Here is a 26,618-nt window from a genome sequence, read left to right on the forward strand (position 1 = left end):
AACCAACCTCCTTGTACCTCCAGCCCCAGTGAGCACTGATTTCCATGACTGTGAGGATGGAATAAAAGCCAAAGAGCATTACTACTCTGGTTTTCTTTACCCTGAAAAATTATGTAGGAAACAAAATGGGTGAAATGTATGCAAAGAATTAAAAGCAGATAAAATATACATGAATTTGTATGTAAGGGGGGTGGCGGCTAGTAACTTCACAAAATATGCTAAACTCTGTTAGAAAGTTTTGGCAGCTCCTGATCCCAAACTCTATGTGCATATGATTATCAGACTTTCATGATTAAAAGACTTTTTTAGTTTTTTTCATTTTTCTCTCTTTCTTTCTTTTTGCCTAGTACTCTACTATTTGAGCCACAACTCCACTTCCAGCTTTTTGGTAGTTAAATGGAGATAAGAGCCTCAAGGACTCTCCTGCCCAGGCTAGCTTTCAACCCATGATCCTCAGATCTCTGCCTCTTGAGTAGTTAGGATTACAAGAGTGAGCCACCAGCAACAAATTTAATTCTTCCTATTTGCAATCCCTACACATTGACCTTTAGTTATTAATCTATACTCTCCTCTGAAGATAGACAGCTACTAAGATCTTGGAAGAAGCAGGACTCTAGTAAAAACACACAGACCTGAAAGCAGTGCATTGATTATTTTATTAATTTCTTCTTTTTACATTATGGGAAACATTGATCTATTTACATGTTTTTTGCCTACACACAACCTAGGTAAATGAGCCTATGAAATTCCAATTCAGAAAGCCATAAAAATGTTCCCCACCCCTCCATCTGAAGGCTTTCAAATGAATCTATTTTTTTCCAAACCAAAATAAGTTTTAAAAATTACATTAGGGAATTCAGATCTGCTACTGATTTACATTCCCATTATTTAAAATATGCATCTAGACATGTTTTTAAAAAAGAAACAGTAAATTCACAAGGATAGGGTTAAATTAAAGTGGGAAATGCACAAACATTAAGGGCACATCTATAAATAACAGAAATATATTACAAATAAATTAGTTCTATTTACCATTTCAAATATTAAAAATCTTTGATCCATTTCTTCATCTCTCTTTACAAAAAGGTTATGTGAATTGTATGGGGACAGCTACAAAAAATATAATAAATACGTAATTTCTTTGATTTTTTTTTATTTGGGAAACAAACTTCTTTTGTAATACTCTCCCTCGCCAAGAAAATGCTCAACATCTTTATACCAAAGCTAAACAAAATAAGTAATTTTTCAGGGCACATACATTCTCCACTATGAACTTAAATAAAAACATTTCTACAAATTACATCAAAAAGAATGATGTAAGAAGGATTATGCTCATGAATGTCAGGTCAGATGGTTAACAAGCAGCATTATATAGGGTCATGTTCTAACATGAATAATTAGCTTTTTATAAAGTGTTTGTACAATTTAAACTGTGTTTTTAAGGAAGGCAAAGGTCATGATGCCCTAGGCCTGTTCTGCTAAAAGATTTTAAATTCTTACCAAAAATAGCGTATGAATATACAAATCCCATTCACTTAGACAAGATAAATAGACCTTCTCTCATCTCTCTTTAAAATATCCTGGGCTAAGTCAGTTGGCAAAGAAAATATTTTTAAGATGATCTTGAATCACATTCACACGTGATTTCATGATCCATATTTTAACTCTACCTCAGAGCCTGGAGCTGTACTGGAACATGGGTCTGGGGATGGAGGCTGCTTCCTTTATGTTAATCAGTAGTGAATGAGACCACAAGGACCCAAGGTGACCATTGGCCTTCTGCCTGAAACCTCTGTGATCTTTTCTTCATCCCTGCTACAATGTAAAGAAAAGTATATTGTTTTTGAGACTAGCAAATACTTGAGCTCCACATCTGTTTGCTCCAATTTTACAAATCTCTTCAATGCTTTGTTTACCCTAGTTAAAAGTTGGTTCGTTGGTGTTTAAGTAAGTTAGTAGCCCTTTTCTTGTAAACCACAGCAGTAAACATCTGTGCCCTGTTGAGAAAGATAGCTCAAAGCATTGATGGCTCTGAGAGGTAGCAAATTCTCTAGTGGTTTTTAGAATATGTCCATGAAAATATTTGTTGCCAGAACCCATCACCTCTCTTAATTTATAGAGAAAATTAAATTAGCACCTGGCTATGAAAGTGTATTTTTTTAAAAGAGCTTCTCTGGTGCAAGCATATTTGATGTTGTTGTTGTTATTATTATTATTATTTCTTTTGTTTTTGATGGCAAATTTCTAATGCTTTACGGTGTGAACTTGACATAAAATGCAGATAAGTCTTTCAAGTCCCCACACTGGAAATGTTTAAACTGCTACAAGTAAGGGCCTTTGAAAACAGCTTCCGCTAATCACTAATGTCATCTATCCTACTCATCAACCAATCACTAATGTCATCCATCCTACTCATCAACCACGACTGAAAATGGCAACCAAAGTCTCCACCAGAAGCTTGAATTTGTTTCAATGTCTATGAATCCTCCTCTTCTGCCTCCTCCTCCCCTCTTCAGGCCAAACTTCTCTCTCTACCTGGAACCTCAAAATAACGGTGGCAGCTCTTTAAGTGAGGCAACATGACTAGAGGGAAGGGAAACTTCTTTTGTCCATTGGAGATAGACCAAGTCTTCTGCTTCAGGGCAAGTGAGCTCTGTATAGTGGTGAGAGGAAGTCAAAGAAGAAATACTCTGAAATATGAAATACTAGGTTAAGCTAGATGCACGGGTAGCACTCAGAAGGATGAGGGGACAAATCCTGAAGTCTCTGAAAAGAGCTTCAGAGACAGATGGGTATTTCTATGTGTGGATAGAGTGGTAGGGCCACACTAAATCAATAGCACTTACACTTCCCCTTTAAAAACCACCGCCACCACTCCAAAGCAAATACACATGGTACAATAAAAGTTGATTTAAAAAAAACAAACACATTTTATATCTAAACTTGTAGAATAATAAGACAAAAAAATTTCCCTTCTGTTGAAGCTTTAAAGCATCAGTGCCTTTGCCTTGCCTTTCTTCTGTTTATTGCCTTTCGGAATAGATTAATTTCCCTGAAAGATGGAATTTACAATCTTCTGCTGATTGAAACATTTGAAGCTGTGGTTGATGATGGAACACTGAGGCAAGTTTTGTGCAGCTGTGAGCAACGCACCCTCCCCATCCCCCACCCCCAGGGACTGGCAGGTTTGTGTCCCCCCCCTCTCTCTACCCCCCCTCCCACCGGCAGGTTTGTGTCTCCCCTCTCTCCCTACCCCCCACCCCCAAGGTTCCCCTACTCCCAGGCCAGCTCGGTCCCTTCTGTCATTGTCACTCTGATTCTGGTGAGATGGTGTGATGTTTGAGGTTGGAAAGAAAATGCTCCAAACCTGGATTCTTTTTCTGTCTTTTCTTTCTTTCTTTCTTTCTTTCTTTCTTTCTTTCTTTCTTTCTTTCTTTCTTTAAGAATAACCACTTGGAGGGAAATAAAGGGAGTCGGAGCTCCTCCTTCCTTCACGTGGAAGACGCTAAGTCTCAAACGGATCACCTAGTGATATACTGGATGTCTGAAATTCCCTATGGTTGTTATATTGCTGACACACTAGCTTGACAGAACTGAGGATGGCAGGTGACCTAAGGGTGTCGTGTCTACCACGGGGGTGTGTGTGTGTGAGGGGGGTGGCTTGGCCCAGAGGCATCAGGACAGGGGACGAAGCTGGGTGAAGATGGGCAGCGTGGTCCAGAGAGCAGCGAGGCTGCTGGGGACGGCTCGAGCCAGGTGGACCGAGAGGGGCGGGGGGCGGGCGTGGCGACGGGGAGGGGGCGTGGCCCCGGGAGGGGCTCGTCGGGGCGTGGCCCGCGGGCGAGGCGGGCGGCTCAGAGCCGGGTCTGCGCCTCGGGGATGTAGATCTCGATGCTCTCCGCGCTCTCGGTGGCCGAGTTCTGGCGGACGGACGCGGCGCGCTTGGCGGCCATCAGGCGCTTGCGGGCCTCCTGGCGCTGCGAGCTCTCCAGCGAGCGCTCCCGGATCAGCGGCGCGGGGCCCTTCGCCGGCTTCTTTGGCACTGGAGGAGGGGCCCTTCTCTCCTGATCAAAGCAGAAGGTTCAGGACATTACACAGCTTCTCAGGACAAGCTTGGGAAAGACTGGGATAGGTCAGTAGTTAGAACACGCGCGCACACACACTTGCTTGATTGTTCTTAAAATGTTACTCTAAAAGGGTGATTGCTTTTGATCTGCACACTGCATAGACATTTCTTTCCCCTCTTCATTATTCTGGAAACTAAGGAACCCCGATGAGTTTAAGGACAAGGGCCAGATTGGATTGCAGAACTACACCTCTCCAAGGGCAGGGTGCGGGTATTTTAAACCCCCCTCACCCTCCCCCCATCACACCCCGGCTGAAAGAAGACTTGAGGCTCCCAGCACCTAACACCTGGGGCAGTGGGGTCTGTGTAGATCCGGGCTCTTCCTAGTGCCAGAGATGGGCCAGGAGAGCGCAGTAGCTGCAGAACCATCTAGAACTCTGGATCCCCTCTAAGGAGGTAAGCCGCATCATTATCGTTATCATCATCATCATCATCATCATCATCATCATCATCATGTGCCCACCCAGTCCCCCCTGCCCTCCACACTAAGCAGCCGAAGGAGCTTAGAAGATTGTGTCCTTTAGCTCTGTTGATACCACGGAGAGCGAGACCCTTCTCATGTCACATGAACACACAGCAAAACACTGTACAGGGTGACCAAATAGGGGACACCCTGGCATTTCCTACACGGGGAGGGGGTCATTTTCTCAAACACCCTTCTTTAACAGTGTAAATCCTGAGGCGGTCTCAATGTGACTGTAGTAGCCCCAAAGGGAATTCCAACCACTGGGAGAGAAGCAGCCAGGAACGTTTAACACTAGGCTGAAGGCCAGCTGGCTTATCAGCAGCAGCAAACTATAAAACGGTTGTAGATATTTTCAATGTCACTGCAAAACATCACGGTTCATCTCTTTGCTGAGAAAACCAGTAGGGCAGGGGAAGAAGGGTATGTAAAGCACAAAGCTTTAGGAAGCGGATGTTGAGCTTCCAGGGTATGAAAAGATCTACACAAACCCAATGTGTCCATTTAAGATAGAGCATCCCAAGTTGCTATGGAAGGAAATGTGACCATGATCTTAAAATCTGGATCAGATCCAAAGGGCACACTTGGTGTCTTAGCACAGGCTCAGGGCAGCAGTGCTTCCTCACTTGCCAGGAAGAAGTACCCAGTTCATCGTAGCACACTGGACTGGCCCACAGTTGTCTGAGGTGGCGGAATGGTGGTGAAGGGGAAGCACTGTCCACCAACACAGTGTTACATCCTTCATTTTCCTTTTCCTTCTAGGTCCATGGACCGATGGAAAGTTCCGATCATTGACAAAATCCACTAAAAATGAAAACCTTAAAAATTAAGCTAACTAATGATTTACTGTGCCGCATCAAGAGGTCTCATATTGTAACTTGTACTACTTCTTTGGGACACTTTAGATTTTCATGATGGGGTAATTCAGTGGATAGTTTTAGAAGTACAAAATGTTGGGAACTTTTTAGTTATTTACCTTCCTTTTGTATACTCCCCCTCATTTTCTTTATTATTATTATTATTTTTTTTAATGTGTCAGGACCTCACACACACTCTAACTTGGCTTTTCCACTCAAGGCTGGCACCACTTGAGCCACATCTCCATGTCGAGTTTCTTTTTTCTGGTTAATTGGATATGAGTGTCCCGTACTCTCCTGCCCGGCTGGCTTCAAACAATGATCTGAGATCTCAGCCTCCCGGGTAGCTAGGATCATAAGCGTGAGCCACCAGTGCCCAGCTTGCCTTATTTGGTTGTGTGTTGTTTTTTTTTTTAACAATACTTTTACAAATAATCAATGAATGGGAAATTAAACGGATCAATTCTGGAAAGTAAATTACTGGCATGTATACACCTGTCATGTTTTCTTCAAATAAGATCCACTCAAAGAGCCCTGCACAGCTTCATACACACAGTAAAGAAAACTGAATGTGGTTCAATGTTTGGCTTCCCAAGTAAGAGCCCAGATGACCACCATAGAAATTTCATATTTCACACTAGGACTCCCAGTTCGGTGGCAATAGAATTGAAGGTGGGGGCAGGGAGGAGATGGCATTCTGTTACTTATTGACAGTCCCTTGGGACCTGACTCCCCCTGGAAGTCCACTGGCCCCAGGAGCCCTGATAGAATGGGCAGCAGTGTCAATGACTAGAATGCCGTTGACTCTAATCAAGGAGGAGACTGGAAGAGGGCAAGACCACCATGGCTTCTAAGGAACCTCATTTTCTGAGGCTGAATCTCTTGGAACTAGTTGACCTCAGGCAAATGCTTCAGAAGAGTCATGTACGCCAGGACAGCCTGGGGCAGTGGACTCTGGATACCTAGCTGACTCTGGCAGAGCCACCCTCATCAGATATGAAATTACAGTTGCTTAATTAAAGTAAAAGAATTCGTCTTTATTTCTAAACTGTTGCATGAGGACCACAGCAATATTTCCCCCCACCCCACCCCCAGGCAGATCAACCAAAAGTAGAACTTTGGAGAAAAAACATTTATGATGACTGTGAAAGCTTTTGGTGTATATTTTAGACTTGAACCACAGTGCTTTGTTTATTACTATATTTTTGAGATGATCATCAAGTCAGTTATTTTTCGGGGCTTCCTATTTTTTCTCAGAAACACATCCTGAGCTTGTAAGGAAGTTGAACTCTTGCTCTATGGTATCATGCATTGTAGATGTCATTTATTTTCATTTAAAAAGCAAAATGGAGGCAATTCCTTCCAGTGACTAAAATGGTTTAACTTAAAAGTTTAATTGACCAAAAAAAAAAAAAAAGCCACATTCCCATTTTCCAATTCACAAAGACAAGGTTGTTTTTTTCTTTTAAAATATGCCTGAAACAAATTACAGATAATATCCCAAATGATTACTATGTAAACATTGTCATTACAATGAAATTAATATGATATCAGCTCCATTTCACATTGTAAACAGCAGGACTGAATGCAGAAGCCTATTTAAACTGTCCAGCGTTTGTACAAGTTTTTAAATGAACCATACAAAATCTACATTGTTCTACCTTCTTGTCAAGAGGATCCATCTGTTTCCAATTATTGGCCTTTAACTGATGAAGTTCGTCAAATTTCATACTAATATTTTCTATGGACAACTGCAGCATGTCCCAAAACCCCGCCAAGTCCTGGGACGTGGGCCTTGGATGAGCGTTAGGGTTCTGTAGGAGAGAAAGAAAAATAGTCATACTTTAGAGACCACGTGACAGCAGGCTCACAGCCAAGGAGGCATTTGCAAATATTCCAAATAATGTTAGGAGGACGGTTCCTTTTGGTTCTAGGAGATAAAAACGAGGCAATGAATGGTAATCTTATCTCCGCTTTTGGTTGGAGTTGGTGACTCAAATGTCAAGGCTGTAAAATTCCTCTGTTAGAAATATCCAGACTTGTTGTATGGGTCTGGCTAAAGGGAGAGGGCCAAACATTTGAAAAATTCTAGCATGTGCTGTTGTACCCTGCATTTTAAAACACCACATTTAGCTACCAACTTTGAATAAACAAAAAACAAAAACAACCTAATATATGCCCCATCATTTGTTCACAGAACAGATAACAAATCCAGACTAGGATTAGTTTTAATATTCATGTTGAATAATACAGTAATGTTTTCTAATGTTCTTGGTTTTGTTTTGGTTTGGTTTTTTGTTCTGAGGTTGAATCTACTACCTCAAACATTTGAGGTATACAATCTACCATTGAAATACACTCTCTCCATCCTTCAACTATACATTTGGCAAGTAAGATGTTATTAATCTAGGAGTTCATTTTATTATGTGTGGTTATCTCTCTATATTTCATGCCACTGGAAAATTGGTGAAACCTCTTGTTGTACAGTATCATGAGGCCAGCTTGTACTTTTAAAACTCATCACTAAAAAAAAAAAAATGGTACCATCAGAGCTTCAGAAAGAGCAAGGTTGTTGACCATGAAAGTTAACAGTATGCAAAGAACTTTGACATCTTTGAATGGGCTAGTATAACTAGCCTGTCTTTTTTTTTTTTTTTTTAATGAAAAGGTGTAGCCTAGCACTGGTGGCTCACACCTGTGTAATCCTAGCTACTCAAGAGGCTGAGATCTGAGAATTGTAATTCAAAGCCAGCCCTGACAGGAAAGTCTGTGAAACTCTTATCTCCAATTAACCACCAGAAAACTGGAAGTGCTGCTGTGGCTCAAGTGATAGAGCACTAGGCTTTGAGCACAAAACCTCAGGGACAGAACCCAGACACTGAGTTCAAGCACCATGACTGAAAAACACAAAAGATGCATTGTTGGTGCTAGTGGCTTATGCCTATAATCTTACCTACTAGGGATAGGGAGATATGAGAATAGAAATTTGAAGCCTGTCTGGGTAAATTCCAGAGACTCTCATTTCCAATTAACCATCCAAAGCCAGCCTGAAGTAGAGGCGTGGCTCAAGTGTAGAGTACCAGAATACCAGCCAGAGAGCGCACAGCCCTGAGTTCAAGCCCCAGTACCAAACACACACACACAAAAGGACGCATTTGGCTGGGCACTGGTGGCTCAGGCCTGTAATCCTTGCTAATCAGGAGGCTGAGATCTGAGGATCGTGGGTCCAAGATTGCCCAGGCAGGAAAGGTGATGAGACTCTTATTTTCAATTTGCCACCAGAAAACTGGAAGTGAAACTGTGGTTCAAAGTGGTAGGGTGCTAGCCTTGAGCACAAAAGCTAAGAGACAGCACCCAGGCCCTGAGTTCATGTCAGACCAAAAAGAGAGACAAAAGAAGAAAGAGAAGATATATTTATAACTGTAATTCAAAAAACATTCTCATAATTCTTAATTTCTTGGGAAAAAAAGAAACTATAATGTAAATCCTTCTGCCACCATCAAAATGTATTCCAGGGGCTAGAAGTATAGCTCAGTGATGGAACGCCTGCTTAAGACCTTGGGCTCAAGTCTCAGTATCACACAGCGACAACAACAATAATGATTTCAGGCTTTGTCTGTAGAATTTTGACCTAGTAAACAATAACATTTCTTTCTGGGCTCGTTGGTGCATACCTGTAATCCTAACTTTGTAAGACTAAGGTAAGGTAGGTAGATCATGAGTTCAAGTTCAGACTGGGCTACAGAGCAAAATCCTATCTTAAAAAAACATTCTTCAACACGTAGGCATTCAAAATAGATACTAGTTGAAACAAAGTGCCTTTCAAATAATTTTTGATCACACAATACATTTGGCCTTATCAGAAAGTAAAAACTAAACTGAACATATTTTAGATTCATGCTTATTGGTTAAACTTTACTTCTACCACCAATGTGATGAATTTGTCTAAAACCATTCGATGCTGAAGCTGAGATTTTAGACTTTTTAGGACTTGGGAATATTTACATTTACATAATGAGATACCTTGGGGATGATACCCAAGTCTAAACTTGAACTTCATTTACATTTCATAATACCTCACACACATAGCTGGAAGGTTTTCCATAGTATGAATTGAACCCTGGGCCTTCCACTGGCCATGTGAACACTCTACCACTAGTGCCATGCCCACAGCCCTTTCCTTTTGTTTTTTAGGGGTTTTGTTTTTTGTGTTTGTGGGTACTGGGGCTTGAACTCAGGGCCTAGATGTTGTCCCTGAGGTTTTCTGCTTAAGACTAATGCTCCACCACTTGAGGCCCACCTCCACTTCCAACTTTTTGCTGGTTAATTGTAAATAAGCATCTCACCAACTTTCTTGCCTGCTCTGGCTTTGAACTTCAAACCCTTAGATCTCAGCCTCCTGAGTAATGATGATAACAGGCATGAACCACTGGTGCCTGACTCTAGTTTGTTTTAGAGGTAAGGTCTCCTGCCTAATTGTCTCTGTTGATCTAGAACTTTCTCCACTTACCTAAAATCTGGGATTACAGTGTCTGTGTCACTATGCCAGGGTTTTGTTTGTTTGTTTGTTTGCCGCCAGTCCTGGGGCTTGGACTCAGGGCCTGAGCACTGTCCCTGGCTTCTTTTTGCTCAAGGCTAGCACTCTGCCACTTGAGCCACAGCGCCACTTCTGGCTTTTTCTATATATGTGGTGCTGAGAAATTAAACCCAGGGCTTCATGTATACGAGGCAAGCACTCTTGCCACTAGGCCATATTCCCAGCTCCTATGCCAGGGTTTGAAGGTAATTTCATACAATATTTTAGGGCACTTATTGTGATTATTATTATTAGTTTATTTTAGTTATACAGGAGAGGAGATTTCATTGTTACCTTTCCATATAGGTTTACAATAGATTCTAATCATTCACATACTATATCTGTGTTTTGACTGCAACTTGTTACATGAAGTCAAATGTGGGATTTTCTACTTGTAGTGTCATGTAAGTGCTACAACAATTTCAGATTTTGGAGCATTTCTGGTTTCAGATTTTTGTTCTTGTTTGTGATTATTTTTTTTTTCAAAAGAGAAGGTCTCGGGCTGGGAATATGGCCTAGTGGCAAGAGTGCTTGCCTCGTATACATGAGGCCCTGGGTTCGATTCCTCAGCACCACATATACAGAAAATGGCCAGAAGTGGCGCTGTGGCTCAAGTGGCTAGCCTTGAGCAAAAAAGAAGCCAGGGACAGTGCTCAGACCCTGAGTTCACGGCCTAGGACTGGCCAAAAAAAAAAAGAGAAGGTCTCATCCCGTATCACAGACAGACCTGGAAATTCAAAGTCTACAGACTCAGCCCATTAAATGCTAGGATTCCAGGGGCTTGTCACCACACCCAGCTGATTTCATTTTTTTTTTTCATTAGGAATGCCCCATCTATAGATCAATGGATACAAATACCTGTAATATTTTTCAATGTATAACTCTGTATCGTAGGCAATTTATTCCCCCCTATCAAGGAATCTCCTTGCCTTACCTTTGTGAAATAGGTAAGGAAATAGAAAAAGAGATCGGGGCCCAGCCATTCTCCAAATGGGTAGTCATGTAACTTCCCACACAAAAGTGAGTAGCAGTTCAATGCTTAATCCAAGCCATCTTGGAGGTTAGAGATCAGAAAGTAGAAGAAAGAGGAGGCTGAGTTCTTTGGTTTAGTTATGTTGGAAAAAGCCAACTTTTGTTGATTCATTCTAAGCCTGAGAGTCTAGTTTGGGATAATGTGTAAGTGTATCCAAAATAAAGGGCCTATTATTTTTCACCTTCTCAGAGTAAGAACTAAAGAAAAGGAGGGTTGCGTCTCATTCTGGCCAATCATAATGCTGCTTTTATGTGGCTGTAAGCCTGAGTGGGGCCAACACCAGTCTACCTGGCTTCCTGCTGCCAGGGGGGTGGAGCTAACTCCTTCAAGGTAAGGAATAGAGCAAAATCTGGAGCAGAATTTATGGGAATGAGGTCAAATAGACTGGGCTATGGGTCTTGGCTCTGCCTGTAACTGTGCCTTGGTCATAGTTTTGTTTTTGTTTTTGTTTTTGTTTTTGTCAGTCCTAGGCCGTGAACTCAGGGCCTGAGCACTGTCCCTGGCTTCTTTTTTGCTCAAGGCTAGCACTCTGCCACTTGAGCCACGGCACCACTTCTGGCCATTTTCTGTGTATGTGGTGCTGAGGAATCAAACCCAAGGCCTCATATATACGAGGCAAGCACTCTTGCCACTAGGCCATATTCCCAGCCCCTGGTCATAGATTTTTAGCTTTCATGTTCATTTTTCTCATCTGTAGTATCATCGTAAGAATGATGTCACTATTAATCACTCTAAATGGTCATTCTGAGGATTGAACTAGCTCAGAAATCTACAGGTGCTGAGGTCAGAGGCTGGTGCATGTATGCTCTTGGCCTTTCCCGAAGGGGCCCAGCTTCATCACCCATGACTCTCTTCCCCCAGGGTGGCTCTAGATGCTTGCATTTCACCTTGTTTCTCCTGTTCTCCCAGAAATAAGAGCCCATTAGGAACAAGGAAACATCACAAGATGTTTCATAAGGTTAACGTTTCCTAGAAATCAGCAAATATTTTCCAAAAGTTCTTGTCTGCATTGACATGTTTACAATCTGTACAACGTTTACATTCTACTGCAGAGTACATTTGCTCATTAAATAACTTCTTTGCATGTCCCAGTTCCAGGGCTTGAACTCAGGGCCTGGGTGCTGTCCTTGAGCTGTTGAGCTCCAGGTGGGGTATTCTACCACTGGAGCCAAAGCTCCACTTCAGGCTTTTCAGTAGTTAATAGGTAATAATAGTCTCTCCAGCTTTCCTGCCCCCATGACTTTGAACCATTATATTCAGATTTCAGCCTCCTGAGTAGCTAGGCTTATAGGCATGAGCCACTGGCTCATTCAGCCAGTCATTCTCATCCAGCTAATTCTTTTAACAACTGTGACTTCCACAGTTTCGGCAATATAGCTTTATTTATTTATTGTCAAAATAATGCTCAGCAGTATAGCTTTCTATTCCCTCCCTCCTTTCCTCTTCTTCTTCTTCTTCTTCTTTTTTTTTTTTTTTTTTTTTTTTTTTGCCAGTCCTGGGCCTTGGACTCAGGGCCTGAGCACTGTCCCTGGCTTCTTTTTGCTCAAGGTTAGCAGTCTACCACTTGAGCCACAGCACCACTTCCAGGTCTTTCTGTTTATGTGGTGCTGAGGGATGGAAGCCAGGGCCTCATGTATATGAGGCAAGCACTCTTGCCATTAGGCCATATTCCCAGCCCCTCCTCTTCTTTCTTTCTTTCTCTCTCTCTCTCTTCTTCAGTGTTGGGTTTGAATTCTTGGCCTTTTGCTTTTTAAGTCAGATGCTCTACCACTTGAGTTATACTACCAGCTCTATTTGATCCTGCTTGTGTGTGTGTGTGTGTGTGTGTGTGTGTGTGTGTGTGTGTATAAGGAGATTTTTTTTAATAGCCTAAAGAAGAGAAATGGAGAGTACTAGCTTTTTCTGATTTTCCATTATTCTCTTGACTGAGCTCTGTCTAGATAAATCCCACCCAGCCCCTCAGTTTGTATCTGTCCTAGTAAATAAGATAAGATCTGAAGAGAGAACAAAGGGCCAGTGAAACAGTTAAAATTCTCAAACCATATTTTAGGTCATTTAGATAGTAAATAATCAGGGTTTCATGTTCCATACATAAATAGTGGCTTTTTCCTTTCCTTCAATTTAGGTCCAACTTGATCAACAACTTAGTCCTCAAAGCCATGCTACTGAAATGATGCTTGAGAAGATAGTAGAAAGCTTTGTACCTTTTGTCTCAAGCCAAAGTGAGTTGTATCTTTCTTTTTAAATTTTGCAGTCATCTCTTAAAATAGTATGGTTGAGAGTGGTACATTCCTTTTTTAAAGTTTTATCTTATTTTTCAGTTAGTGTCCACTTGTAGTAAGAGGGGATTTCACTGTGATATTCACGTTCTTGTACACAGTGTGCCCTGGACAGATCTACACAAGCAGTGGAGGAGGTGCATGTATTTTGTTTTTGTCCAAAACTGATGGATTGTGTCATTGTCTCAGAGAAATCTATAGTACCTTTGGGATGCCTTCCACTTTTGACCTTTGAGGTAAAATAGAACCTGCTTAGGATATAGCCATGGACAGCTATTTTAGAAAGACAATCACCCTCCAAAATGCTTCTCTTTGTGATATTAGCTTTGAAATAGCAGCTTGCTTTATATTATGGGAAGAACAATAAAATCTGAGCTATCATATGAAAGCCAGGAAAATGGAAATTTTTAGTTGCATGAGAGCAGGAAATGAAGTTTTAACGTGAGTGCTTTTTTTCTCTTCTCTCCAAAGATGATTTAAGTGTAAACATCTTTTAGAAAAGCAGGAAATAGATTCATCAGAGAATTTGTCTGTTCCAGGTGAAAGGCTCTAAGGCTTAAGTTCAAACAGTTTTGCTTTATTTAGTTTAGCTAGTCTTGAGGACAAGTTGTTCACATCATTCTCTACTAGCAGGAGATCGTGAGGAGGCCAAATGTTACCTACCAGGTTTTCTTCACACAGTTCTCTGAACTGGTAGAATTTCTGGGCCATGAGAAGTTGGGCACTGCCCACTGCAGTTCGGATTTTCCCTAGAACTGAAAAGAGCAAACACACAAGAAGTTTACACAGATGCCTCATGGCAGAGCTTTAGTCTGGTAAATAAAGAAAAGAAGTTAGGACATGGCGATGGGAAGAAACAGCATACATGGCATGTCCCACGCCCACCCGGTTCTTGTGATGCTCTGTGGGGCCATGTAATCCAGGCTCCTGGGCGAAGGCACACAAAGGAATATACATGAGCATCACGCATATTTCCTGAGAGTTCTGGTTCTCCATCACAGCACTGCATGAAAAGAGGCAAGTCATTCTTTTTTTATTTCCATGTTTTGTGCTGGGTTTCAACTCAGGGGCCTGCGTTCTCACATGGCCTTTTCTACTCAAGGCTGGCATTCTACCACTTGAGTCATACCTCTACTTCAGGCTTTTTTGCTGATGAGCTGTAGATAAGAGTCTCACAGAATTTTTGTTACCTGGGCTGGCTTTAAACTAAAATCCTCAGATCTCAGCCTTCTGAGTAGTGAAGAGTAACAAGTGTGAGCCACTGACGCTCTGCTAGGTTTTTATTTTATTATTATTATTATTTTATTTATTTTTTTGGCCAGTCCTGGGCCTTGGACTCAGGGCCTGAGCACTGTCCCTGGCTTCTTTTTGCTCAAGGCTAGCACTCTGCCACTTGAGCCACAGCGCCGCTTCTGGCCGTTTTTTATATATGTGGTGCTGGGGAATTGAAACCAGGGTTTCATGTATGTGAGGCAAGTACTCTTGCCGCTAGGCCATATTCCCAGCCCTAGGTTTTCATTTTTTAAGCTTCTTTTACTCCAAGGATGAATTTCAACTGTTTATCAGTACAGTTATGGGTTCGGGAAGTGAGCAATCATGGTATACTACCTTGTTTTTCTAGTCAGAATTCAAACATAAGAAAAGCAAACGCAGCTTCAAGGGAGGAATTCCTGGCATTAACCAGACTTCACCCATAACCTGTATTATACAGGGCAACAATTTTTTTCTTTTTTTTCTTTTGTTTGTGCCAGTCCTGGGGCTTGAACTCAGGTCACTGGCATTGCCCCTGAGCTTTTGTGCTCAGGCTAGACCTCTAACACTTCAGCCATGGCTCCACTTTCTGCTTTTGGGAGTTTAATTGGAGATAATCTCACAGACTTTCCTGCCCAGGTTGGCTTTGAACTCCTGATCCTCAGATGTCAGCCTCCTGCATAGCTAGGTATAAACCACTGGTGCCCAGCAAAGGAAAGGTTTTCTAAGCAGAGAGAACATGCAGTTTGCTGCATGAGAATGTCAGAGCCAAGCCAGCGTGTACTGTGTAGTTTGCTTTTCTCATTAATACAGGTTCAGTTCCCTGTACATCTATCCAGCTTCTCTTTCCAAGCAAGCTACTTCTTGTTCCCTATGCAGTCCAAGGCCAGCACCTCTGGCTGCCAGGTGGATGTGCTCCGACTGGGTGGGGTTTTCCGGAAAACCTCCGGGATCTGTGTGTCTCCCAGGGATCCCCGGCACCGGCCACCAACGCAGCTGCCGCTGCTGGAGCACCACCACTGGGCCGTTTACAACATGTCTGCCCTCTGTGGCAAGAGGTAAGGGGAGAGGATGCCCACGTGGAAGAGCCCTGGCCCAGTGTACAAACCGCCATGGAGAATAATCTAGGTCTAGACAACCTTGTTGTCCTGAATTTAGTGTCAGAATGGACTCTCTCTCTCTCTCTCTCTCTCTCTCTCTCTCTCTCTCTCTCTCTCTCTCTCTCTCAGCTAGTATGTGTGACCTGGGTGAATGTTTAGAACAATCTTTTCTCCTCTACTAAGAATCTTTGGTGCTGGTACTGGGGTTTGAATTCAGAGCCTGAGTTCTAGCCCTTCACTCTTTCTCTCAAGGCTGGTACTGTACCATTTGAGCCACAGCTTCACTCCTGGCTTTGTGGTGGTTAATTAGAGGTAAGAAGCTCATGGACCTCCCTGACCAGGCTGCCTGTGAACTGTGAGCTGCAGATCTCAGCCTCCTGAGTAGCTGGGAATACAGGCGTGAACCACCAGTTCCTGGCCAGCGACTCATTTTCGTAGCCACATTCCCCAGAGAGTTTGATAAGAATACAGAAGAGAAAGAAACTTCATTTCCTAGGCTTTTCTAGAAATTTTCTCCTTTCTTGTTTACAATGTCAGGTTGAGAAATAGTTCATAATAATGGTCTATAACACATATATACATGGTATTACTTAAATGTTTCAGAACATTGCTCAGATGTAACAAATCACATCAAATAGCTCAGGGGCAGACATGTTCTCTCGGACACAATACTAGGACCCTCAGCAAGTCTTCAGGCCTGTTTTTTGACTTAATTCCCAATTTGCTCTGAAACTCTTTTTTTTTTTTTTTTTTTTTTTTTTTTTTTTTTTGCCAGTCCTGGGGCTTGGACTCAGGACCTGAGCACTATCCCTGGCTTCTTTTTGCTCAAGGATAGCACTCTGCCACTTGAGCCACAGTGCCACTTTTAGCTTTTTCTGTTTATGTGGTGCCGAGGAATCGAACCCAGGGCTTCATGAATGCTAGGCAAGCATTCTACCGCTAAACCACATTCTAGCCCCTCTGAAACTCTTTTGAGATGCTTATTCTTTCCCCCATTAACTAGGCTTCCTCTCAGTGTCTGAGCATCTCAGATCCCGAAAAAACAGCTATGGAATACAACTATGATGGAGTCAAAATAGCTGAGAGGTGACAGGTGCCCTGGTGGCTCATGTCTGTTATCCTAGCTACTTAGAAGGCTGAGCTCTGAGGACTGCTGTTCATAGCTAGCTCCAGGAAGATTCCTAACCTCCTGTTAACCAATAAAAAGCCAGAATGGAAGTGTGACTCAAGTGGGTGAGCACCAACCTTGAGTGAAAAAGTCAAGTAAGAGCTCAAGACCCTAAGTTCAAGCTTGAGTATTGGCACGCACACATGTATACACACACACACACAGACACACACATACACACACATGTTTAGAGTTAATGACCTAAGTGATCCTGAGGTTCTTGCTTCAATTGACATCTCTGGTTTCTCCTATGGAAAAGGAGGACTTATGGTACCTACCTATTTGTTGAGTTGTTCTACTAATGTATATGAAGTGCTAAGGATAGTGCTTGGTATACAGAAAGCATGAAATATGTATTGGTTATAATTCTTTATGGTTGTGACAACCAGAGAGCCACACCTACCCTAGCCAGAAGAATAGAGGAAAAAAAGAGCTGAAATCTGGATATTTAGGGGTGACTGGACATGCTGGTTGCTTGACACAGGTTTATTTTCTGGAGGGCTTGTCCCATATCTGACAGGGTAGGTGGAGCAGGTAATTCCTAAGTGAACAGGTAGTTTTAAGCAATCCCTGGGGTTAGGGAAACCTCTTTGAATTCTTTTAACAAATTAAGTATGATTCAAGGATTCTCAGAATGTATTCTGGGAGCTTACAACAAGAGAACCAAGTTCTTTAATTTGTTGGTCTGGATTTCATAGCTTCTGGAGGTTGTCATTAAAAACTCCAGCTATTCTGGTTGACCTCAGGTCTTGAAGTTAGTGGTTCTCAAATATATTTGAATGCCGGAGCTTCCTCAGACCTCCACAAGGGCAGTCAATAAGACAGTGACTCTTGCCAGCCACCAGTGGCTCCTTGCTACTGAGGAGGCTGAGATCTGAGGATCAAAGTGCAAAGTCAGCCCAGGCAGGAGACTCTGTGTGACTCTTATCTCCAACTAACCCCCAAAAGCCAGAAGTGGAGCTGTGGCTTGAGTGGCAGAGCTGCAGCCCCAGTAATGGCAAGCATGCGTGTGTGCGCGCATGCGCGCGTACGCACACACACACACACACACACACACACACACACACACACACACACACGACAGTTGGTCTCACCAGAGAAAGCACTGCTTTCATTCATCCAGCTGCCACACTCATCGAGCTGAGTAGGGGATGGCATGAATGTTTTCTTGGATGTAAAACAAGGGACATCTTTCTTCATTCAGAAAGGTCTGGAGCAAGCTCTGGATTTAGAGCCCTAGTGCCAGTATTTCTGGCGGAGCTCTTGTCCTTCTGTTTCCCAGGTTCTTGCCTCGTGTTCCTGGGATGGAAATTTCTTACAGACTGCAGAGTACTGGCATCTTTCCTAGGTCCAGGGCAGGGTAATGACTTGGGCCTGAGGGAAAGCATGTGTAGGAGGGCCTGGGGAGAAGCAGCCGACACTGTATTTCCTTGCCCACCACACATTCTCTTCCAGATCACTAAAAACTCACTAAGAAGTGAGGAAATAAATTCTATTGGTGATTTTCTAGGAGTTTTCTTTCCTTGTGTTTGTTTTCCTTGGATACTCACTTGGTAGGTGACATAAAATGTTTTCTCCAGAAGGTGCCTCCAGGAAATAAAAAAGTAATACACAATAAATGGGAACATCAGCGGAAGTAGAACACAGAAAGGAAAAGACTAGAAACAAGTTGGGCAAAGAGGCGAATACCTGTAATCCCAGCACCCATGAAGCTGAGGAGGGAGGATCTAGGCCAGCCCAGACAACATAGCACAACCCTGTCCTAAGAAGGAGAATTCTGGAAGCCAGGTTCTGGTGGTTTGTGCCGGTAATCCTAACTACACCAGAGGCTGAGATCTGAGGATGTGAGGATGACAGTTCCAAGCCAGCCCAGGTAGGAAAGTCCATGTGACTCTTAGCTCCAATTATCAACCAAAAAGCTAAATGTGAGACTGAGGCTCAAGTGGTAGGGGGCTTGCCTTGAGTACAAAAGCTCAGAAACAGCACCTAGGTCCTGAGTTGAAGTCCTGGGATTGGCACACACAAAAAAAAGAGGATGGGGAGGGGAATAGAGAAGGATGAGAAGAAGGAGGAAAGGACAAAAGGAAGAGGAAGGGGAAGAGAGAAGAGTATTTTGATACTGATAATGTTTTATCAGTACAATACCTACCTACAGTAAAAAGAAAATCAGAAATGCTAGGAAAAGAAATACTAGGCCAACAAGCAAAAATAGAACTAGTGAATGAAATACAGGTACAATTGTGGGCTCTTCTGATACATTTGAAGGAGTTCAATCTAGTATTAGAAAGTTGGACCAGACATTGGTAGCTCACAACTGTAATCCTAGCTCCCCCAGAGGCTGAGACCTGAATATTGTGGTTTGAAGCCAGGCAGGAAAGTCTGTAAGATAATCTTATCTGCAATTAACCACCAAAAAGCCAAAGTGGAATTGTGGCTCAAGTGGAAGGGGAAAAGTTCAGGGGCAGTGCCCAGGCCCTAAGTTCAAGCCCCAACACTAGCACACACACATACACACATCTAGTGTTAAGCATATCTTCCAGCTGTGTTTTCAAAGAGCACAAATAGGCCAGGTGAGTTCTGAGAATTCATTCATTCCTTCAGCAGGTATTTACTAAGGACACACTATATGAAAGCATTCTGCTAAAGGAAAATGAGATCTGGAGAGCATGGCCAAACCCCTCCCTTATGTCTTGGTAGAGGGAAGTGGGGAGAAAGCAACAGGAACTGTACAGACAGTGAGAGAAACACTGGATTCACCAGATTTACTTGTAACAGGTAGAGTGGAGCCTGGCTGAGCAACCCAAGAGGTAGCAAATCCCTTCAATAGGGTTAGAGAACATTGTTACAGAACATTTCCTACAGAATGGAAAGCATGATTCGGAGTGATTTTGGCTGCAGTATAAAATCTGGGTCTGAATTAAAGTATTTAGTTTTAGTAATTATGATTTGATAATGCCAGTGGGTTTTTTTTCCCATGTGGGGAAAAAATTAAAATTCTTTCAGTTACTTTGGTGCTTAAAGGGTGAGAGAACAAACATTTAGGTTCCTCCTCTTCCTCAAAGGAATCAGTATTAATTTTGTTTCCAGATTTGCACCTGAATTTATATGCTTTCCACCTCCATGAAATGCAGCCCTAGAGACCAGCAGGAATTCTTTCCATCCTATTCCCCGCCGGGGGTGGAGGGTGGGTTGGGGAGAAGCCACCAGAGTAGAGAATGACTATTCCAGCCCATCTCTGAGCTTGCAAGGTCTCCTCATTGGCCATGGAAAGGTGATAAAGCCTTTTGGAGTGTAAGCAAATGAACATTAAATTGGGGTCATCTTACTCGTCAGGTTTCATGGCTTGAATTGCAGTGTGAGCTTTTTTTTTGAAGGTTAACATGGAGTTTTAAGGCTTTGTTGGACCAGAATGGGATGTGCTCCTGGGGTTCGTTGTGGTTGGTCTCCATCACACTTGGGTAAATGCAGTCTTTCTAGGTTGTTCAATCTAGCACAGTGTTATAGCTCAGATCCTGAAGGTCCTTCAAAGTCTCATGTGCTAAAAGCTTGTTTTGCCAGTCTGCACCACTATTGGAAGATGGTAGAAATGAAAGAGAGAGGCCATTGTGAGAATAAGTTAGGTTATTGGCAGCAGGACCTTGGAGGTGATACTGGAGCCTTTCTCTGGGACATTTCACTCCATTTTGTTTCCCAGCTACCAGGAGGTAAGGAACAACTTCTGCCATAATGTACCATCACAAGCGTAAATGACAGAGGCAAGTGACCATGGGCTGTGACCTCTGGAATCATGAACCAAATTAACCCTTTTCTTTATTAAGTGGACTCCCTCAGGTATCTTGGCACAGTGGCAGAAAGCGGAGTTCACAGATGTGGCTAGCAGCTTTTAACCACCCTCGCTTCTCAGCACTTGGGAAAGTTGGGTCTGCAGCTATGACATAGAAGCCCTAAGGGTGAACCGGACAGAGATGACTGTTGCAGACTGTAAGTTACCTTTATTTTCTGAACTTCAAAGGGTTGTACAGGGAAGTTACAACTTAACATGTCCATTTGAGTGCCCAGTCCTTGAGCAAGTTGTGTTTTCTTTAAAGATTATACTCCATAATAGGCAGATTGTGTATGTGTTGGGAGGAGGGTATAAGTGCAATCTGTGATTTGACATTTCTAGCTAGATTCCGCCAAAGACTAAGACATTTGCAGAGAAGCACATCTCGTGTGTCCCACTGACCCCTGCGGAGCAGGGGTTTTAGTTGAGGACACAGAGGTACAGGAAGCATACAGCTGAAGAAAATGAACACTTCCTTCGTGTTCTGCCCGTGAATCTCAGGCAGACGCAAGTTTATGCTGGTGACAGCAAGGTAGAACAAAGACCACTTTCTTTGAGCATATGCTTGACTTTTTACTGGGTCAAACTCAAGATATCAGGGCTGGGGAGGTGGAGCCATGCATAGCTCAGTGCTAGAGAGTATCCTTTAGCAAGCATGGAGCCATAGATTCAATCTCCCGCACTGAAACTTAACATTAAATAATAACCAGGATTTTAAATCCTTAAGCATAATAATCTCAGTATAATACCTCATATTCCAAGAGGATTAGTGTTTAGGTCTAAAAAGACAGAGCTAACAGCTCTTATTTATGATAGCCTACTCCACAGTCATTAGGCCTCCATGCAAAGCTTCAGGCCCTTTTCTTCAACCTCTATAAGGCGAACACATCTGACACCCAGTGGTGAGGTCACTGTTACATACAATAGTATAGGCCATCTCTACTATAATTCACTAAGTATTACTCTTTCCAGGCCAAATGGTCCACTAGCTTCTGGGTGATAAAGACCCATAGAAGAGACAGGATCTGAACCATTACTGGAAACAACAGGCTCCCATGAATGCCCTCCTCCCACTTCAGGTCAGGACATTGCTCAGAAAACAGAAATATGAGTGGAAGGGTATGGCAGCTCCCACTGCAAAACATGGCTCATCCCAATCAAGTCCAGAGTCTCACATGAACCTGCCAGCCAGAGGCGCAACCCTACTTCCCACACAGTGGAGCGCCTATGCCTTGTTGCCACGAAGAACCCCTCCCCACTCATCTTTTACTGCTGCCCACTGGGCCTCTGAGATGCTCTTTGTTACCTCACTCACTCATCTAGCACTTTACTTTGTCTCTATTCAGCCCCTACTCCTTCATCAGCAACTATAACCTTGCCTCTTAATAAGATGAACAGAGTCGGGGCTGGGGATATGGCCTAGTGGCAAGAGTGCTTGTCTCATATACATGAGGCCCTGGGTTCAATTCCTCAGCACCACATATACAGAAAATGGCCAGAAGTGGCGCTGTGGCTCAAGTGGCAGAGTGCTAGCCTTGAGCAAAAAAGAAGCCAGGGACAGTGCTCAGGCCCTGAGTTCACGGCCTAGGACTGGCAAAAAAAAAAAAAAAGATGAACAGAATCATAATCAGGTATGAAGACTCTCAATGTTCTGTCTTCTCCTAAAACTTGTCCCACATTCAGTCTTATAAACCTTCCAACTGCCCTCACTAGAACAATCTTTAGTACAATTAGTTTTTTAAGGCTTGATCACAGTATGAGTAGCCTCCATCCTTTGCCAACCTTGTAGGCCTGGTTTTATTAAGGTAACTAGGAGGCCCGCCCATCTTTCCTTCCTTCCTTCCTTCTCTCTCTCTCTCTCTTTCTTTCTTTCTTTTTCTCTCTCAGTCTCTCTCTGTGTGTCTGTCTGTCTCTCCTATTTCTTTTCTTTTTTCCTTTTTTGTTCATGCTGATGATTAAACTCAGGGCCTCTAAGGAGCAGGCAAACTATCACTGAGCTACATCCCCAGCTCCAGACGGGTTTTTTGTTTGTTTGTTTTCTTTCTTGTTTTTTGTTTTTGCCAGTTCTGGGTCTTAGATTCAGGGCCTGAGCATTGTCCCTGGCTTCTTTTAGCTCAAGGCTAGCACTCTACCACTTGAGCCACAGTGCCCACTTTCTGTGTATGTGGTGCTGAGAAATCGAACCCAGGGCTTCATGCATGCTAGGTGAGCACTCTACCACTAAGCCGCATTCCCAGCCCCCCAGACTATTTTCTTACCCCATGTTTTTTTTTAATCACACTTCAACTGTTCTGTAGTTTTTTACAGTTCACCATTGTCTTTGTGTACTATAACAAAATATAACAGGCTGGGTGATTTACAAAACAATAGAGACTTATTTGTCATGGTTCTGAAAGAGAGGGAAGTCTAAGGTCAAGGTACTAAGGGGTTGAGTGTGATGAGAAATGCTCTGTTTTTCAAGATAGCACAGTTGCCTCAAAAGCATCATTAAAAGGCCTTAGTTACCTCTAAAGCCCTTTATTTGTTACACTATCACACTCACAATTAAGTTTCAACATGTGAATTTGGGAGGATACATTGTATCATAGCACCAACCATCCATGGGATAAACTCAAAATTTCCCTTCCTTGGAAGACCTCCCATGCTCATGGGTAGGCAGAATCAATATAGTGAAAATGGCCATATTGCCCAAATTGTTAGACAAATTCAATGCAATCCCCATCAAAATCCCAGCCACATTCTTCACTGAAATAGAGAAACCAATCCATAAATTCATATGGAACAGCAAAAAACCTAGAATAGCCAAAGCAATTCTAGGCAAAAAAAGCAGTGCAGGAGGTATCACAATACCAGACCTCAAGCTCTACTACAAGGCCATCATAACAAAAACAGCATGGTATTGGTATAAAAACAGATCGGAAGACCAATGGATTAGAACTGAAGACCCAGAAATAAAACCGCACTCTTACAGCCAACTGATATTCAACAAAGGAGCTAAAGACATACAGTGGAATAAACATAGCCTCTTCAACTACTGGTGCTGGGAGAACTGGGCAGCCATATGCAGAAAACTCAAAGTAGACCCAAGCCTATCACCATGCACCAAGATCAACTCCAAATGGATCAAGGACCTCAATATCAGACCTGAATCCTTGAAACTACTGAAGGACAGAGTAGGAAAGACGCTAGAACTTATAGGCACAGGAAGGAACTTCCTGAATAGAGTCCCAGGGGCACAACAAATAGGGGAAAGACTCGACAAATGGGACTACTACAAATTAAAAAGTTTCTGCACAGCTAAGGACATAGCCACCAAAATAGAAAGACAGCCAACCATATGGGAAAGGATATTTACCAGCACAGCAACAAAGGCCTGATATCGGTCATCTACAGAGAACTCAAAAAACTAAGCCCCTCCAAGCCCAATAAACCTATTAGGAAATGGGCAAAGGAGCTAAAGACAGACTTCACAAGAGAAGATAGAAAAATGGCAAAGAAACATATGAGGAAATGTTCAACATCCCTGGCAGTAAAGGAAATGCAAATAAAAACAACCCTGAGATACCACCTCACTCCAGTTAGAATGGCCTATACTCTGAACTCAGGAAACAACAAATGCTGGAGGGGGTGCGGGGAAAGAGGAACCCTTCTCCATTGTTGGTGGGAGTGCAAATTAGTACAACCACTTTGGAGAACAGTATGGAGGTTTCTCAAAAAGCTCAATATAGACCTACCCTATGACCCAGCCATACCACTCCTAGGCATCTATCCTAAACAGCAAACCCCAAGATATCAAAAAGACATTTGTACTTCCATGTTTATTGCAACACAATTCACAATAGCCAAAATATGGAAACAACCCAGATGCCCCTCCACAGACGAATGGATCCAAAAAATATGGTACTTATACACAATGGCATACTACATAGCGATTAGGAATGGTGAAATATTGTTATTTGCAGGGAAATGGTCAGAACTTGAACAAATAATGTTGAGCGAGACAAGCCTAGAACACAGAAAACAAAGGGGCATGATCTCCCTGATATATGACTGTTAACAAAGGGAGATGGAGAGACAGTAGAGACCAAGTCTGTGAAACCAAAAACTGCTAGTCAAATAGTATTCCCCACAGGATTGGGGCAGCAACCCAACAGTATGTAACTAAAACCAAACAATTACTCAACATATAAAGGTCAAAAATTGACCGCTCAGGGGAATACAATAGCTCAAAAGCTAGGTATGTACGTTCATATAAGAGTACTGTCGACATATGGTCTAATATCGACATTACATTTAAAGCCCTAGGCGAACTTTCTTGGGCGTGGCCACGTGGCTACTGTATATGTTCTTGATACGTTGTATATTGTATATATGTCTACCTGACCTAGAGAATAGATAGAAAAACAGGACGTAAGATATCACAAGAAATGTACACACTGCCCTACTATGTAACTGTACCCTTTTTGCACAACACCTTGTCAAAAAATTTGTGTTCAATTAATAAACAAATAAATAAATTTAAAAAATATATAAAAAATTTCCCTTGAAGCTGGGGATATGGCCTAGTGGCAAGAGTGCTTGCCTCGTATACATGAGGCCCTGGGTTCGATTCCCCAGCACCACATATACAGAAAACGGCCAGAAGTGGCGCTGTGGCTCAAGTGGCAGAGTGCTAGCCTTGAGCAAAAAGAAGCCAGGGACAGTGCTCAGGCCCTGAGTCCAAGCCCCAGGACTGGCCAAAAAAAACACCAAACCAAAACAAAAAAAATTTCCCTTCCTTGGGACAGGGAAAGCTGAGCTGTTCAGCCTTATCTTTGTTCCCCTTTAATATTTTTTATTTTAAATAGTCATTATATAAAATTACACTTGTTTTTTTTGTTTTGTTTTTTTGGCCAGTCCTGGGCCTTGGACTCAGGGCCTGAGCACTGTTCCTGGCTTCCTTTTTGCTCAAGGCTAGCACTCTGTCACTTGAGCCGCAGTGCCACTTCTGGCCGTTTTCTGTATATGTGGTGCTGGGGAATTGAACTCAGGGCTTCATGTATAAGAGGCAGGCACTCTTGCCACTAGGCCATATCCCCAGCCCCCTTTGTTCCCCTTTAAACTGATGGAGACACTGCAGTTTCCAAACCTCCACCCCGCACCCCTGCCTAAGTGTCTCTTCAAAAGTGTGTCTGTGGTGCTAAATACTAAGCAAGGAGCCTCCTGGTCTGCCATAGCTCCGCTCCCTTATCCTGGCAACATTCACACCCTTCCGCTCCTGGTCCTGTGCACCCTCCTGTACAAAACCCCACCTTGTCACCTCTCCCTCTCCCTGCTCAGGGCTTCTTAAGCTCCCACACCAAACCACGCCTGCACTTTTCCTCATTCTTCCCTGTTTATATGTCTGATTTCAACCAGATCATGACCTTTGGCTTGCACAAACTGTGACCATCGAACCCCTGGGACCCACTGAAGGAGTAAGTTTTGAGGTAGACTGACACTGTGCCAACCAGAAAACTAACTGCCACATGCTAGTCCCTAAGCACTTTCATCTCATCTTGCACCACTTTTTATTTTCCTCCCCTAGGCAGACCATGGACACTAGGCAGATTATAGTTTTACTAACCTTGGAGCTAGCCATAAAGAAATTCTCTGACTGGTCTTGCCTAATTGCAGATGATAAGACCCTATTTTAGGAGTCTTGCCCTGTAGCCAGGAGGAGGGAATGCTTAAGAATCTGAACTGACAAGCTTTCCTTGGTTTCCCCACTCAGCCTGTTAGCAATGACCACACCCTTTCTCCGCTCATCCAATCACATTGCAATAGTTGTATGTGCAATTGAATCTTCTTAAAACCCCCAAAGGAAAGGGTTTGGCCAGATTCCAGATAGTTGAATGCTTGGAGAATTGCTTTGAGATTCCAGATAGCTGAAAGCCAGAATTAGTTCTCAATGGAGAAAACCA

General features: G+C 42.9%; 1 protein-coding gene across 2 annotated transcripts in view; it reads right to left on the reverse strand.

Annotated features, from left to right (window-relative positions):
* Positions 1–3,767: 3,767 nt before the first annotated feature.
* Positions 3,768–26,618, reverse strand: part of Dlgap1 (DLG associated protein 1) — a 439,271-nt gene continuing 416,420 nt past the window's right edge. For both annotated transcript variants that reach the window (XM_048363238.1, XM_048363239.1), the window contains 3 exons: positions 13,998–14,089; positions 7,108–7,260; positions 3,768–4,064 (listed from right to left, as the gene is read on the reverse strand). In XM_048363238.1, coding sequence (XP_048219195.1) covers positions 3,855–4,064; positions 7,108–7,260; positions 13,998–14,089 — 455 coding nt within the window. In that variant the 3' untranslated portion in view covers positions 3,768–3,854. The remainder of the gene's footprint in view (positions 4,065–7,107; positions 7,261–13,997; positions 14,090–26,618) is intronic.

This window comes from Perognathus longimembris, chromosome 15 (genome assembly GCF_023159225.1).
Source record: "Perognathus longimembris pacificus isolate PPM17 chromosome 15, ASM2315922v1, whole genome shotgun sequence".
NCBI classification, from domain to species: domain Eukaryota; kingdom Metazoa; phylum Chordata; class Mammalia; order Rodentia; family Heteromyidae; genus Perognathus; species Perognathus longimembris.